At 41.2% G+C, this 11,913-nt stretch overlaps 2 protein-coding genes across 8 annotated transcripts in view; one reads left to right on the forward strand and one right to left on the reverse strand.

Annotated features, from left to right (window-relative positions):
• The window catches only part of rmdn2 (regulator of microtubule dynamics 2), a 28,267-nt gene extending 25,854 nt beyond the window's left edge, over positions 1-2,413 (forward strand). For all 3 annotated transcript variants that reach the window (XM_026309483.1, XM_026309482.1, XM_026309484.1), the window contains one exon: positions 116-2,413. In XM_026309483.1, coding sequence (XP_026165268.1) covers positions 116-169 — 54 coding nt within the window. In that variant the 3' untranslated portion in view covers positions 170-2,413. The remainder of the gene's footprint in view (positions 1-115) is intronic.
• Positions 2,414-5,145: 2,732 nt separating this feature from the next.
• On the reverse strand, positions 5,146-11,506 carry cyp1b1 (cytochrome P450, family 1, subfamily B, polypeptide 1). Of its 5 annotated transcripts, none has more exons than XM_026309729.1 (4): positions 11,284-11,506; positions 9,732-9,790; positions 8,169-9,173; positions 5,146-7,642 (listed from the first exon to the last, which is right to left on the reverse strand). In XM_026309729.1, the coding sequence occupies exons 3-4, from the start codon at positions 9,161-9,163 to the stop codon at positions 7,027-7,029; spliced, it is 1,611 nt and encodes a 536-aa protein (XP_026165514.1). In that variant the 5' UTR covers positions 9,164-9,173; positions 9,732-9,790; positions 11,284-11,506; the 3' UTR covers positions 5,146-7,026. The 5 variants fall into 5 exon arrangements, with proteins under 5 accessions (XP_026165514.1, XP_026165513.1, XP_026165511.1 ...); XM_026309728.2 differs by having other exon boundaries at positions 9,732-9,835; XM_026309726.1 differs by having other exon boundaries at positions 9,602-9,835.
• Between the last annotated feature and the right edge of the window lie 407 nt (positions 11,507-11,913).

The following is an 11,913-nucleotide window of genomic DNA, read 5'->3' on the forward strand; positions in this document are numbered from 1 at the left end:
TTTTCTCAGCTCTCTTTAAAAAATTCATCAGTGATATGGCCCGCTGCCTTAGCATATATAGACATCTAGCATGTATAGACATTTGATTGTATTTTAAATAACGGTTTTTCCTCAGGATGAAGAGGCACAAAAGGAGCTGGACTTACTCTGCCCAGCACTCGCCATGTGACAACATCATGCAGTAGCACATTCTTTTGGAAATGTTTTTTCTATGTGCCACAAGGGTGTGTGTGTGTGTATATGTGTATGATATACTGTTGTATGTATTGGGAGGCCAGCATTTTAATTCACTCTGTGAGTGGAAGCAGGTTTGTTGTGGCATTATATCATTAGTGGGATCAGTGTGCTCCTCTGTCCTTTGTACTTTTAAATAAGACTTGTGTCCAATGTTGTGCTTGTCAAAAATTTTATTGGTGAAAAATCAACTTTAAACAGCTGGTTGTACCAAACCAGTGAAAGTTTTCCCTCTCTTATATCATCAAATCTGTTCCTGTCAAGTGTTTGAGGTGGATTTTTATTGATTTTAATTGTTAGAGAAATCAAATGAATTGTAAATTATAGTGAATTTAGTGAGCGTTGTGTAGCAGACAGTCAAGCTCTGATTTCTCTGATGGTAAGTATAACTCCAGTCTGACTGAAGTTTAGTTGGTTTCCTTGGCAACAAATTCCTGTCACTTTTTGGGCAAGTGACTCACAGGGCTTGTTGTTCCTTCCCGTTCCGTCCTGTTTTTTTTTTTTTTTTTTTTTTTTGTTGTGTCTCCCACCACACATTCAAGTGGCAATGACAAAAGCACATCAGACAATGGTGCACCCAAACAAAGATCTTGGAACGCTCTGACCAGTGGACGACCTCCTGCCCTCATCTCTCTGCCTCTATACCTTTGCACTGGCTACATTTACATACAGACTTTGTAAAGTTAATTGGTTATGCAGTAAACACAGACGATCTCTTTTATTATCTCTTCTTATGAGAGCTGATGCACCGTGGTTTGCTGGTCGTGGCATCTGTCCATTGAAGGCATCTATTGTTCAGTTCCCTATTCTCAGCTCCTGCATGCGTGTCACTCCAGTGTAACTGTAGTTTATCCCATGGTCCAATATGAAGTCCACTCTTAGCACAATGTGCAGTAGGGTTTTAATGTTTTTCCTGGCCCACGCTGACACAGATGTGTCAACAGCCCTTGCTGTATCATTTTGCTTGGTAGTCTGAGTAGGACTTTTCACATTTGTTTATATCACAGTTTAGTTATATGTACGTCATTCCATGCATTTGTGATTTGTGTAAGCCCTGGTTACAAATTGACACTGGGTATTTCATTTTTGTAATTTGAGAGTGTAGCTCATAAGTCCTGTGCTTAGTGTGCCGTCACTGGATCACTGGAAAAAAAAAAACACACACACAAAAGAAGTCTTTAATCCACCGTTTTTGTTGGAACATCTGAGGAAGGTTTTTCTTTCGGGCAGACTACCTATATCCTTATTAGACATTTCCTCATGTTGCTTACATTTTATGTGCTTTATATTGTTTTTAAAACTGTTTAATCCATAGTACATTTTATGGAGACAGATGTTTTATTATGATTTTTACTTGGTGTGCCAAGTTAAAAAGGGTTTGATGTTTATAGAGGGTTCCTATTACACTGCATATATAACACCCAATTATCCCGAATTAGGTTCAATTAAATTTTTTCTCAGGTTTCAGTCAATGTAAAAAACACCCCACATTGTCAACCATTTTTCCTGCCTTTTTATAAATGTAGTCACAAAGATGATCGGGCTTCATCAGTGCACAGAACTAATAATAGAGTTAGATGGTAGTTTTTTAAAAACACTACAGGTATGCATGTAAATGTAGTCACTGAAGGGGAGAAGCTTGTTTCCACCTGTGGAAGGGGCTGGTTAAGGGCCGATCCAGACTGGCTATCTAGTAACACTGTAAGGAATAAAGCAGGAGAGCCAAGTGATGTGATGGTGCATATTGTTGCATTCCACTAATATGTGATCTGCTCAGACTAAAATAATGTTTGAATGTTTCTGAAGATTTTGTAATATTTACGCATTCCTAATTATGATGTTAAGGTTTCCATATTGTGATGTATTAGAGGCATGCACAATGTATGAAACCTCTAGTTTTGTTTACTTCGGAGGATTTGGGTAATGTTACTCCATTTATGTTTTAGAACTGCAACATTGTGAAATTATAACTTTTTGTTTTTGTCACATTTCACATTTTTCTAATAGCACAATGGATGTATGTGATTTATTTTTCAAATGCCAAAGCAAGTGCAATGTTCCTCAAGTTATATGAAGTCTGATACACTACATATAGAGACAATATTATATAGTGTCCGGGGCAGTGAGTGCAGAATGATTAATGGTACTGAGGTCTGTAATTAAATCTGTGCAATCCTGATATGATTTGCCAGTTTGTCATTTGTGTGCTTGTTAGTTTTATTGCTGTGCAGATGCATACCCTCTCACAAGTTATGTGATATGTAACTTATAATTAAATTCTACAGTGATTGTGTTATAAACTAAATTGATCTCAATCCACAATCAAAAAATGTAACAAGTAGGCTCCTGCATGAGGAGGACTGATGGTGGCATTGTAAGGCATTGCTTCCCTTTCACCCAGATATCTTGCGAATTTGCTACTGGATCAGTTTCAGGCGACTGTCTCGCTAATCTAGTCATATTACAGATATTACAGCTTTTTTTTTTTTTTTTTGTTTGTTTTTTCTAGGAATCAGTAGATGCCTCTCAAAGAAGCACAGGTGTTTGTTTATGCAGAAAACTTCCCCTTTCCGTGACTGATTTTCTGTGCATGTTCAGATGTCTGACTTCAGACGTCTGCAGAAATAGATGTTTTTCTTTTCTTAAATATGAAGGAAGCCTACTCTGTCTATTTACAGACTTTGCATAGTATGTCTCTGGGTGTGATTGCATCTAATCTTGGTGTCTGTGCATGCTGGTGTGCAATGCAAGACCCTATGGTGCAGGTTAGAGTTGTCTTTTTTTTTGTCAAGTTCAAATTCCACACAGAAGAGACAAATGGATGTGAATAAAACACTGCTGTGTCAAAAGCAACTCAGGTCACCTCTTTGCTTTTGTTAGACTTCTCCTGGCAGTTTGTCTCATACCCGCCTGTTAACTGTTGACATTAGTTTGGGGTAACTTCTTTAACCACAAATTTATATGTGCCTGTAAAACACCCTCCGCAAGAAGACACTTCAACATTATGTAATAATGCAGGCGTTTACTTAGTGCTTTACTGAGGCATGACTACAGGATTATCAAAAGAAAAAATGAAGTTAACCCAATGAACCTGCTGCCATAGAACAGTTCCCTGCTTTGCCGAAGACTTCAACATGTTTATGCACTGATCGCTCACATGCATTAAGTGTAATGTACAGATCATCATGTCTTCACCTTTACTCATTCTGCTCTGCTCTTTCTGTCTGAACTGAACCTGTGTTATCACGTTTGTCTTGACCTCAGTCTTGACATTGCTAATACAGTACTGACTTCAGGCACGCATTGATGTTCCAACATTTCAGGGCCACTGTTCTTCCATTCCACAGCTCCTATTAGTCGGGCTCAACAGCCAGCAGCCTTCTCCATCCTAACCACATCTGTACAATCTTGCAATCATTCATTCATATCTCCATATAACCCTAAAATCACTGCTTAAGCTCAGCTATGTCAAAGTTACACAAGTCTCAGTCAACATCAGAAAGATCTGGTGTGTACGTGCTGCATGTGTACTCGTTTTTTTTCCTCAGCCAATGCAGGATACAAGCTTAAATGGAGAGATTCATGATAATCTTGTTAATGCAGCCTTGACAGGTTTAAGACGTAATGACATAAGATGTGTCTTACTGCTACTTCATGCAATATTTCACCTTTGAAAGCAGGCTTAAGTCGCCGCCGTTCTTTCTTACGATGTGTATCAGCACCTGCTTTACTGTGCCCCATGTCATGTTACCCCAGTCTTTTTAATCAACATGCGCCACAGTTATTCATGTTTTCCGTGTGTTTCACTTCTATTCAATTTTCAAGAGAACACAGGTCTGCGATTGTATCATTATATTACCAGTCTGCTTCCTTCTAAAGCTTCCTGTAATGCAAGGAGGGAAATGCAACAAAAGCAATAACCCCTGCAGGATGATATTGTCTGATATTGTAACTCAAGACCCATTGGATCAGCCCTATCAACCATGACAGTCAACTTCTTTGCACTCTTTAGCTGGTTTGTGTTTGCTGATCGCTCTGCGCAGTCCAACTCTGCATTTCACCACAGAGGTGCAAAAACTTGTTTTCCTTCCAATGGCTAAAGATTGTGCTTGGAGCGTTGCCACACATGACTTCATTGGCACTATTTAGTCTTAGGTTTTAATTTTGTATTTGTAAAAAGAGAGGAAAGGGAGTATGGAGAGAGCCATATCAGTAATCATCAGCTGTAGCTTTATCTGAATTTGTCACGCACTCCGAATGTTGTCTGGCTGGCTGGCTGCAAGCCACTCACTGATCAAGTACAGGATGTTCTGGCAGGGGGAGATAAAATACTGTGCATGGAAAGGAATCTCCCAAACACTTCCCTTTTGTTCCCACCTGACCTGGAGAGTTGCCAGAAGTGTGTTGCATTTTTTTCATGGTGTATGAAATGTTATATTAATGAGCTTTGCCTGATCAGCATCTATGCAAAATCACACTGGTGTGAAATCTTTCAAACAAACCAACCAACCAACTGCCTTTATACATTTTTTTTAAATTTTGACTGCATTGGATCCCACTGAGAGTGGCGGATCCGGTCAGCTCACAGAAGCTAAGTAGGGTCGGCCCTGGTTAGTACTGGGATGGGAGACAGCCTTGGAAGACCAGGGGCCATTAGACTGAGCTGCTGATATTGCACAAGGCTGTGTTCTTAGTGTCAGTCCTAAGCATGATTAAATGAGAGGGTTGTGTCAGGAAGGGCATCCGGCATAAAACCTGTGCCAAATCAATCATGTGGATCAACTGATCCTCTGTGGCAACCCCTAACAGGAGCAGCCAAAAGAAAGAAACTGTGCATTGGATCTCACTCTGTAGCGTTTCAAATGTCACTGTTGTATCACTTAAGACACAAAGGAATTGTTAGAGCATTCATTAAGATGAGATAAAGTTTATTAATCGCAATATTTTAAACAACTTTAAGGCAAGTGTGTTGAAGAAATACATAACAGAGCAATGTCACAGCTGGTCAAAAGCTTAAAGTACTGTATTTTACATGTTATTTATTGTTTTTTGGGTTTTTTTTTTTTTTTGCTTCACTCATCTGACTTATCCATCCATTATGTATACACTTTACCCTGTAGTGAGGGGGGGGGTTAGGTTGGGCTGACACATATGAAAGCAGACTGTACCACCCAATCTCATTTGTACATTTCTATAGAAGAAACATTTGAGGTAATGGTACTGTAAATTTTTGGATTTTTTGCATTTCTTGAACAGCATCCTGTTGGTTATATTGAATATTATCCATTTGTAGAGTTCCCAAATTACAATACAACATTTTATGACAACTCATGTAAGCTCAGTAGTGGGTTCACTCCTTTGCTGTTTCCATTTAAACTAGGACAAAATCAATACGCAGAGGTTAACATTGTCTCTTTTAGGAAGCTGTATGTCACAGCTAGTCTCACTAGGAATCAACTGACATATTGTGATTAACTAAAACATTAAAACACTAACAGTAACCTTTTATTTTGAAGGTTTACTTGAATGACATTATTCCAACATGCCTAGCAAATGCTCAAATCCAAGACTTCACAGTCAGTGCATGTCCCACGAGGAGACAGAAAGTAAGTCATGAGTCTATGAAAAAAAAAAAAAAAGCCCGACAGTGTCTAAATGCATGAAGTAGAAATAGTTTGGTTACTGGCAACTTGTGCATGACAGATTGTGTGTGTTTTTTTTTTTTTTTTTTCATACAGCAGCATCCTACAACATTCAAACTTAAACAAAACCTTTGTGACTAATAAAAAGCGGCTAAATAACACTGATCTAATACTCATCTTCTCATTCATACATTGGACAGCAGTTCACAGACATAACCAGTACTCGCAGCAGGTCTGTTGGGTGTACCATTGTCCTTTCAAACAGCATCAATCGTAGCTTTCAGATGCCTATATGCCTTTCAAAATGCACTCTAGTTAAAATGGTATTTGGCATTTCATAGGCATCATTCCTGAGTATCTATGCTTTCGTACTATATATATATTTAAAAAAACTACATGTTAGTAACTGTAACATTTTATGGTAGTGGACATTACAGCTGAAGCACTTCACGTTGAATCACTGATGGTTAGTCCGGAGTCTGGTTTTAGATGATTAGATTGCTTCAAATCTTCTAACTCCAGTTTTGATTATGTTTTCATACGTTTGACATTGCCTTAAAAAGGGGATACACAAGGTGATTCCTAAAAAGCTGATAACTTGATAGTTTTTTTTTTTTTTTACACGATGCATGTTACACTATGTTGTGCCAAGTAAATTCTTCAGCAGTGGAATGCAAACTAAAATCACATGGGTGTGTTTGCAGCAGCTTCTCAGGCCTCAAGCTCCTGTAACCACAGCGCTGCCTGAGCTGAGCTCTGCTTCAGGCTGGAGGCTGCTGATGTGCAGCTCCTTGCAGCCCCTCCACCCTTGATGAATCAAAAGAAGATGCTAAGTGTATGTCAGATTGTGATTGATGTAGCAAGAGATTCATGTGTGACGAAGTGCTGATGTGGCGTTGTATGCACAGTGCACACAGTCTCCTGCAAAACAGATGCCACACCTGTTCCTGTCTGGTACTGGAATATTTAGAAATAAGTTATTAATCAGACTATTACAGTTTAATCACTCTCATCAGTCATGTTTTAAAACATTGAGTAAAGGATAAGAAATCAGCCTGAGATTTCTGCATATAAATATAGTTTCATAGTAGTAGTTCTTAAGTCTTTTGTGTTTTGGCCTTCATCATTGTAATTTGACATTTGATTTTATTTATTGTTTGTCTGTGTCTGTTGAGGGTTTACTCTCGACCTGCTCAGCAGGGAGCTGCTTGGCGGCTGCATCCAGCGCTGCCATATTGTCACGCAGAGACACTGCTATGACGTACGTGTGAGGTTTCAGAGTCAGGCCGTAGTTGTAGCCCAGTTTGGGAGGTCTGGCCGGGTCTGGAGTGATGTGACACTGGTGGGTGATGAGGGCTGTGAAGAGGAAGAGCTGCATCTTCGACAGCTCCTCACCGATGCAGCGCCGCTTACCCAGGGAGAAGATGAGCACGCTGCTGGTCAGGTCCTTGTTCAGGGCTCCATTCTGATCCAGGAAACGCTCGGGGTCAAAGGTCTCTGGGTGGGACCAAATGGATGGATTGTGGTTAATGGACCACTGGTTGATGAAGACGACTGTGTTCTTTGGGATGGTGTAGCCCATGATGGAGGTGTCTGTGGTGGTGGAGTGGGGGATGGTGAGAGGGACAAAGCTTGTGAAGCGCATCACCTCATAGATGAAGGCCATGACATAAGGCAGCCGCACCTGGTCCTCGATGGAGGGGAGTTGACTGCGATCCACCACCTTGTCCACCTCTCGCTGGAGACGCAGCTGCAGCTCAGGATACCTACATTCACAGGTGAAACCTCTTCTTAGACTTGGTCAGGTAAGGCAAGAGTCAGCAACTGTCTCAACTAGACAATGTAATCTGAAGACCTCGTTTGTTCATTATTACCCCTCAATCAGCTCAAAGTCCCAGTGCACAGTTTTCAAAATGTTCAACAGAAACTGAACAACTATGTCTTCTTTTAAAACTAAAAGCTCAAGGCTTTGTATTACACCGAACCGCTGATCAGGGCACTGCTGGTGTTAAACACAAAAACAAAGATCTTACTACGTGAAATGCTGACTGGGCACTTCATTCTCTCTCCCTACTATGCGGTTTCAGCGCTTCATGCTAGACTGCCAGTACCTGCCTGTGCCTCAGCTCTCCTACTGAGGTACACTCACATGTTACATAACACAAGTGCTACTGAACATCCTCAAGTCTGGACAGTTACTAACTGATTCATTATCACTTATACTGGCTGTTATTCAATCATCTCACAGAGCCTCAACATGATCTTTCTAAAATCTTAAGAAGAGCTGCTTACTTGACAAGTATGAGGACGATCCACTGCAGGGCAGTTGACAGTGTGTCTTGACTTGCTCCAAATATATCCCCAAGAATAGGGGGTGCGTAGTCCTTCCCTAAAGAAAGCTCTGTTTTACCTCTCATCTGTTCCAGCGCCACAATCAAAGCATCGGTCATGTCCCTGATGGTGTTGGACTGGATTGTCTTTCTGTGTTCAATGACTTTATTTCGAATGAACATGCCAAACTCCAGGTTGAGCCTCTTGAAGTTGTCAAATATGGTTTTGACGGGGTTGGGGAAGTACTGGAGCCAGGGCATCACGTCCACTATGCTCCCTGCTCCCACTGTTTGGGTGAACTGGTCGTTCCTGCCGATCACTTGCCGAAACTCCTCGTCCTCATAGGAGTACCTCTTCCCAAAGCACACCGCGCTCATGATGTTGGCTATGGACACCACGAGGTAGTCCAGGGGCTGGAAATACTTCTCCTCCTTGGTTTTCTCCACAAACAGCCTCAGCAGCTCTCTGACCTCGCAGATGACGTGGTGCTCAAATGTCTTTTTGGTGCGCGCGTCCCCGGTGGAGAACATCCGCACAGTGGAGTGTGCCACTTTGCGTTGCGCCTTCCACCACTCCGAGGTGGTGCCAAACGCCATGCTTTTCCCTTCGGACACGTACTGGAAGGATGTGAAGTCCGGTCTACCGGCGAAATCAGTGCCCTGCTTGACCAGCGCCTGTTTGATCGCGTCCCCGTTCAGCACCACCACGGTCCGACTGCCCAGTTTGATCTGGAAGACGTTGCCATATTTCTCCGCCATGCGCGAAAAATACAAGTGCGGCGCGTTGCCGAGCTGCGCAGCGTTCCCGACGATCGGCCAGGCGAAGGGACCGGGCGGGGATGGGATCGACCGCTGCCGGAACCACCGCCACAGGTGGAGGGAGAACAACAGAGTCACACATGTCAGCAACAGAGCTCTCGCGTTTGCTGTGTTAATCCCCTCCAGTGGCACATCCATGATGGCTATCCTGCAAGACGGACATGATCCAAATATTAATATTAAACGAATATATGATGGAAAGTGTAAAAGTCATAACTGGGTGCAAGAAACTAAATGTAGAAAAAAAAATCTGTTGTGTTTTGCCGTGATTTATACCTGGTTATGTCCGTGGTTCATTAAAAAAATACCGCTGTTTATCCAAAAATCTTTATTGTTGTTTCTGTTTGAAAAGAAAAACTACAAATCCCTTCAGATGTGTTTAGCGGTGAACTGAATCAGCACACTGCATTTTAACTTCAAAAATCATTTACTGCAAAGATACTCTCTAACTATTCTCCATCTGCGACACCAGCTTGACAGAAGAAATCCAGTCATTCACAGACTGTGCAGCCTGTGTGTGTGTGTGTGTGTGTGTGTGTGCGTGTGTGAGCTCCCTGTTCTCTGGCCTCAACCTGCCCCGGCTCTGAAGCCTCACAGCACTGACTGAAGTCATTTATCCCCACACAGGCAGCATCACGGCCCGGGCTGCAGTGGGCAGGTTTGTTGCAAAGGGTGTCACCCCACCATCACCTCCTCCTGCACCCACCTCTCGGCGGCTCCCTCCCTCCGCTACTTGTACATGGGAGCGTTTAAACTCGACTCCAGCTGCGCAGAGCAGAGAGAAGTGAAGTCATCTGAGGTGACTGGATGCTGTTTGTAACACAGGTGTACACGGCGCCGTTAGATTTCCAGCCATTTTACAGTCCTACTGCTAAATACCTTTGACAACAATAAACGCTGTAATGTGCTCCAGACACAAAGACAAATTCCTAGTACTGTAAAGTGTTCTTTGCTGTAGCTGGCAATAACACTGATTCTAATTCTTTAATGTTATAATAAACTATGCACATTTTTGTGAATGCGTCCGTGTTATTTTTCACTGTAAACCCCATTAATAATAACTAATAATAAAACTTCATTTATTTGTTTTTCATTCCTCAGCAGAAAACAAGTCATATTTTAGCATATGAATTAATTATAACATATTTTAGTTATAGTTATATTTAGCAATTCGACGGGTCTTTTTTTTTTTTTTTTTAAACCATCTCTGCCATGTAAATTAAAGTTCTGCGTATCTGGACGGATCCTTGTCCAGCTTCTGAAACATACATGGTTTTGTTAACAATCGGCTCGTTTGGGTCGTGAATTAGTCGTGCGTGATCAGAAAAAAGGGGGAAACATTGGATAAAGGTTTTGGTCGCATTACAAGTTACAAAACGACTCCAGTGTGAAGTGGGTTTAATACAATGAGAAGTGAGGGTGCGCTTTCCCACCAGGCCACCAGGAGGAGGCGAACCCCGCGCTGTAACTCATTAATTCCTCCTAATTAATAACCACGCTGAACCTCAGAGCTGCGCACAGGACACTGGACCCTGTAATATAGGCCCACCCTCCTCTTATCACAACACCTGCCCACCCCCCATGAAGTTTGGAAACGCCCTTCAAAAGCTGGACTCAAGCGAACAGACCATCATATGTTTTACTGAGCATTTTAATGTAATAATGATTGTTGCTCTGCTCCTTGTCTGTTTACTGCGGCTGCGTCATGAATATCGCACTTTGCCCGTGGTGAATATTCAATGTTTGACTATTATTCATTTTGTATTTTGGCTCGAGCATTGATCCAAAACCCAAAGCCCCATTCAATAACATATTGTTATATAATGGTTACACACTAACGTGTAATCACAAATATTGCTCTGAAATATAGAAAAATATCATTATGGCCTATTCAAAATACCCCAAACACGCCGAATTGACTGCAGCCTACTCGATCTAATTTCTCACGTATTATACTACTGAATTTTTTTTTAATTGTTATTTTTAAAAAGAATTTGGATTTCGAAGTGTATGTGAAACTACATCCTGTGGCCTAGCAGCCTGATCATAACTGGACTTACGAAAAATAATTATAATTTACCTATATTTAAATAACACCTAAATAACACCTAAATAACACCTAAATAAAACCGTATTATTTTAAATGATAAATTAACTATGGGTACAGTGTAAATGTAGTTTTCCCTGTTTTTAAATTTCACTCATATTGTAGGTCGCTAAATGAAGACAAAGGAAACACACAGGACACAGGACCTTACCTTGTCCCCCGTTTGAAGACAGTCTGGGATGTTGTTTTATTCCGGTAGTGAATGAACAACTGGTCTCAGCTTCCTTTACTGGTTGGGACCAGCAGAAAACCCACACACACCTCCCTCCACACCTCCATCGGCCTTTATAGCACACTGTAAAAACCATGCTGCGGCCCTGACCAAATAAATGGAAATTTGTACAAGTAGCCTCTGATCGACCCCCATGGATGGGCGGCATCTATTTGAGTGACTTTATTGGTTGTTTGTTTTTTGAGAAACCACGGTGTACTTTATTAGATATGGGCTAGTCTTTGTACTTAGATTATGTGATCCATACACAGTGTGTGTGTGTGTGACACCCCATAGTCATAAGACCTGCTTTTGTTACTGAATACCTCTCGGTTTAACTCTGTTGTTAAAGGACAACATGCTTGAATGGGGATAATGAATTTTAGTTCATAGTCTAATCCTGAGCACCTCAAACCCCTTTCCTTTCAAAATCCCAAGACCTCGCATATTTTTTTCTTTCATAAAATTCATAAATTGGAAAATGTTGATAAAATATTCTCACTCTATAAAGAAAAAAAAAAGATTAATTCTAAATAACTAAATAAATACAACTTTTTCTTTTTAGTCTTC

This window comes from Mastacembelus armatus, chromosome 15, assembly GCF_900324485.2.
Source record: "Mastacembelus armatus chromosome 15, fMasArm1.2, whole genome shotgun sequence".
Lineage (NCBI taxonomy): Eukaryota > Metazoa > Chordata > Actinopteri > Synbranchiformes > Mastacembelidae > Mastacembelus > Mastacembelus armatus.

Excerpts from the sequence above, each read along its gene's own strand:
- cyp1b1 (XM_026309729.1), bottom strand. The coding sequence starts at position 9,163 with ATGGATGTGCCACTGGAGGGGATTAACACAGCAAACGCGAGAGCTCTG. Across the intron at positions 7,643-8,168 it reads ATCGTCCTCATACTTGTCAA|GTATCCTGAGCTGCAGCTGC; the intron begins GTAAGCAGCTCT and ends CTGTGAATGTAG.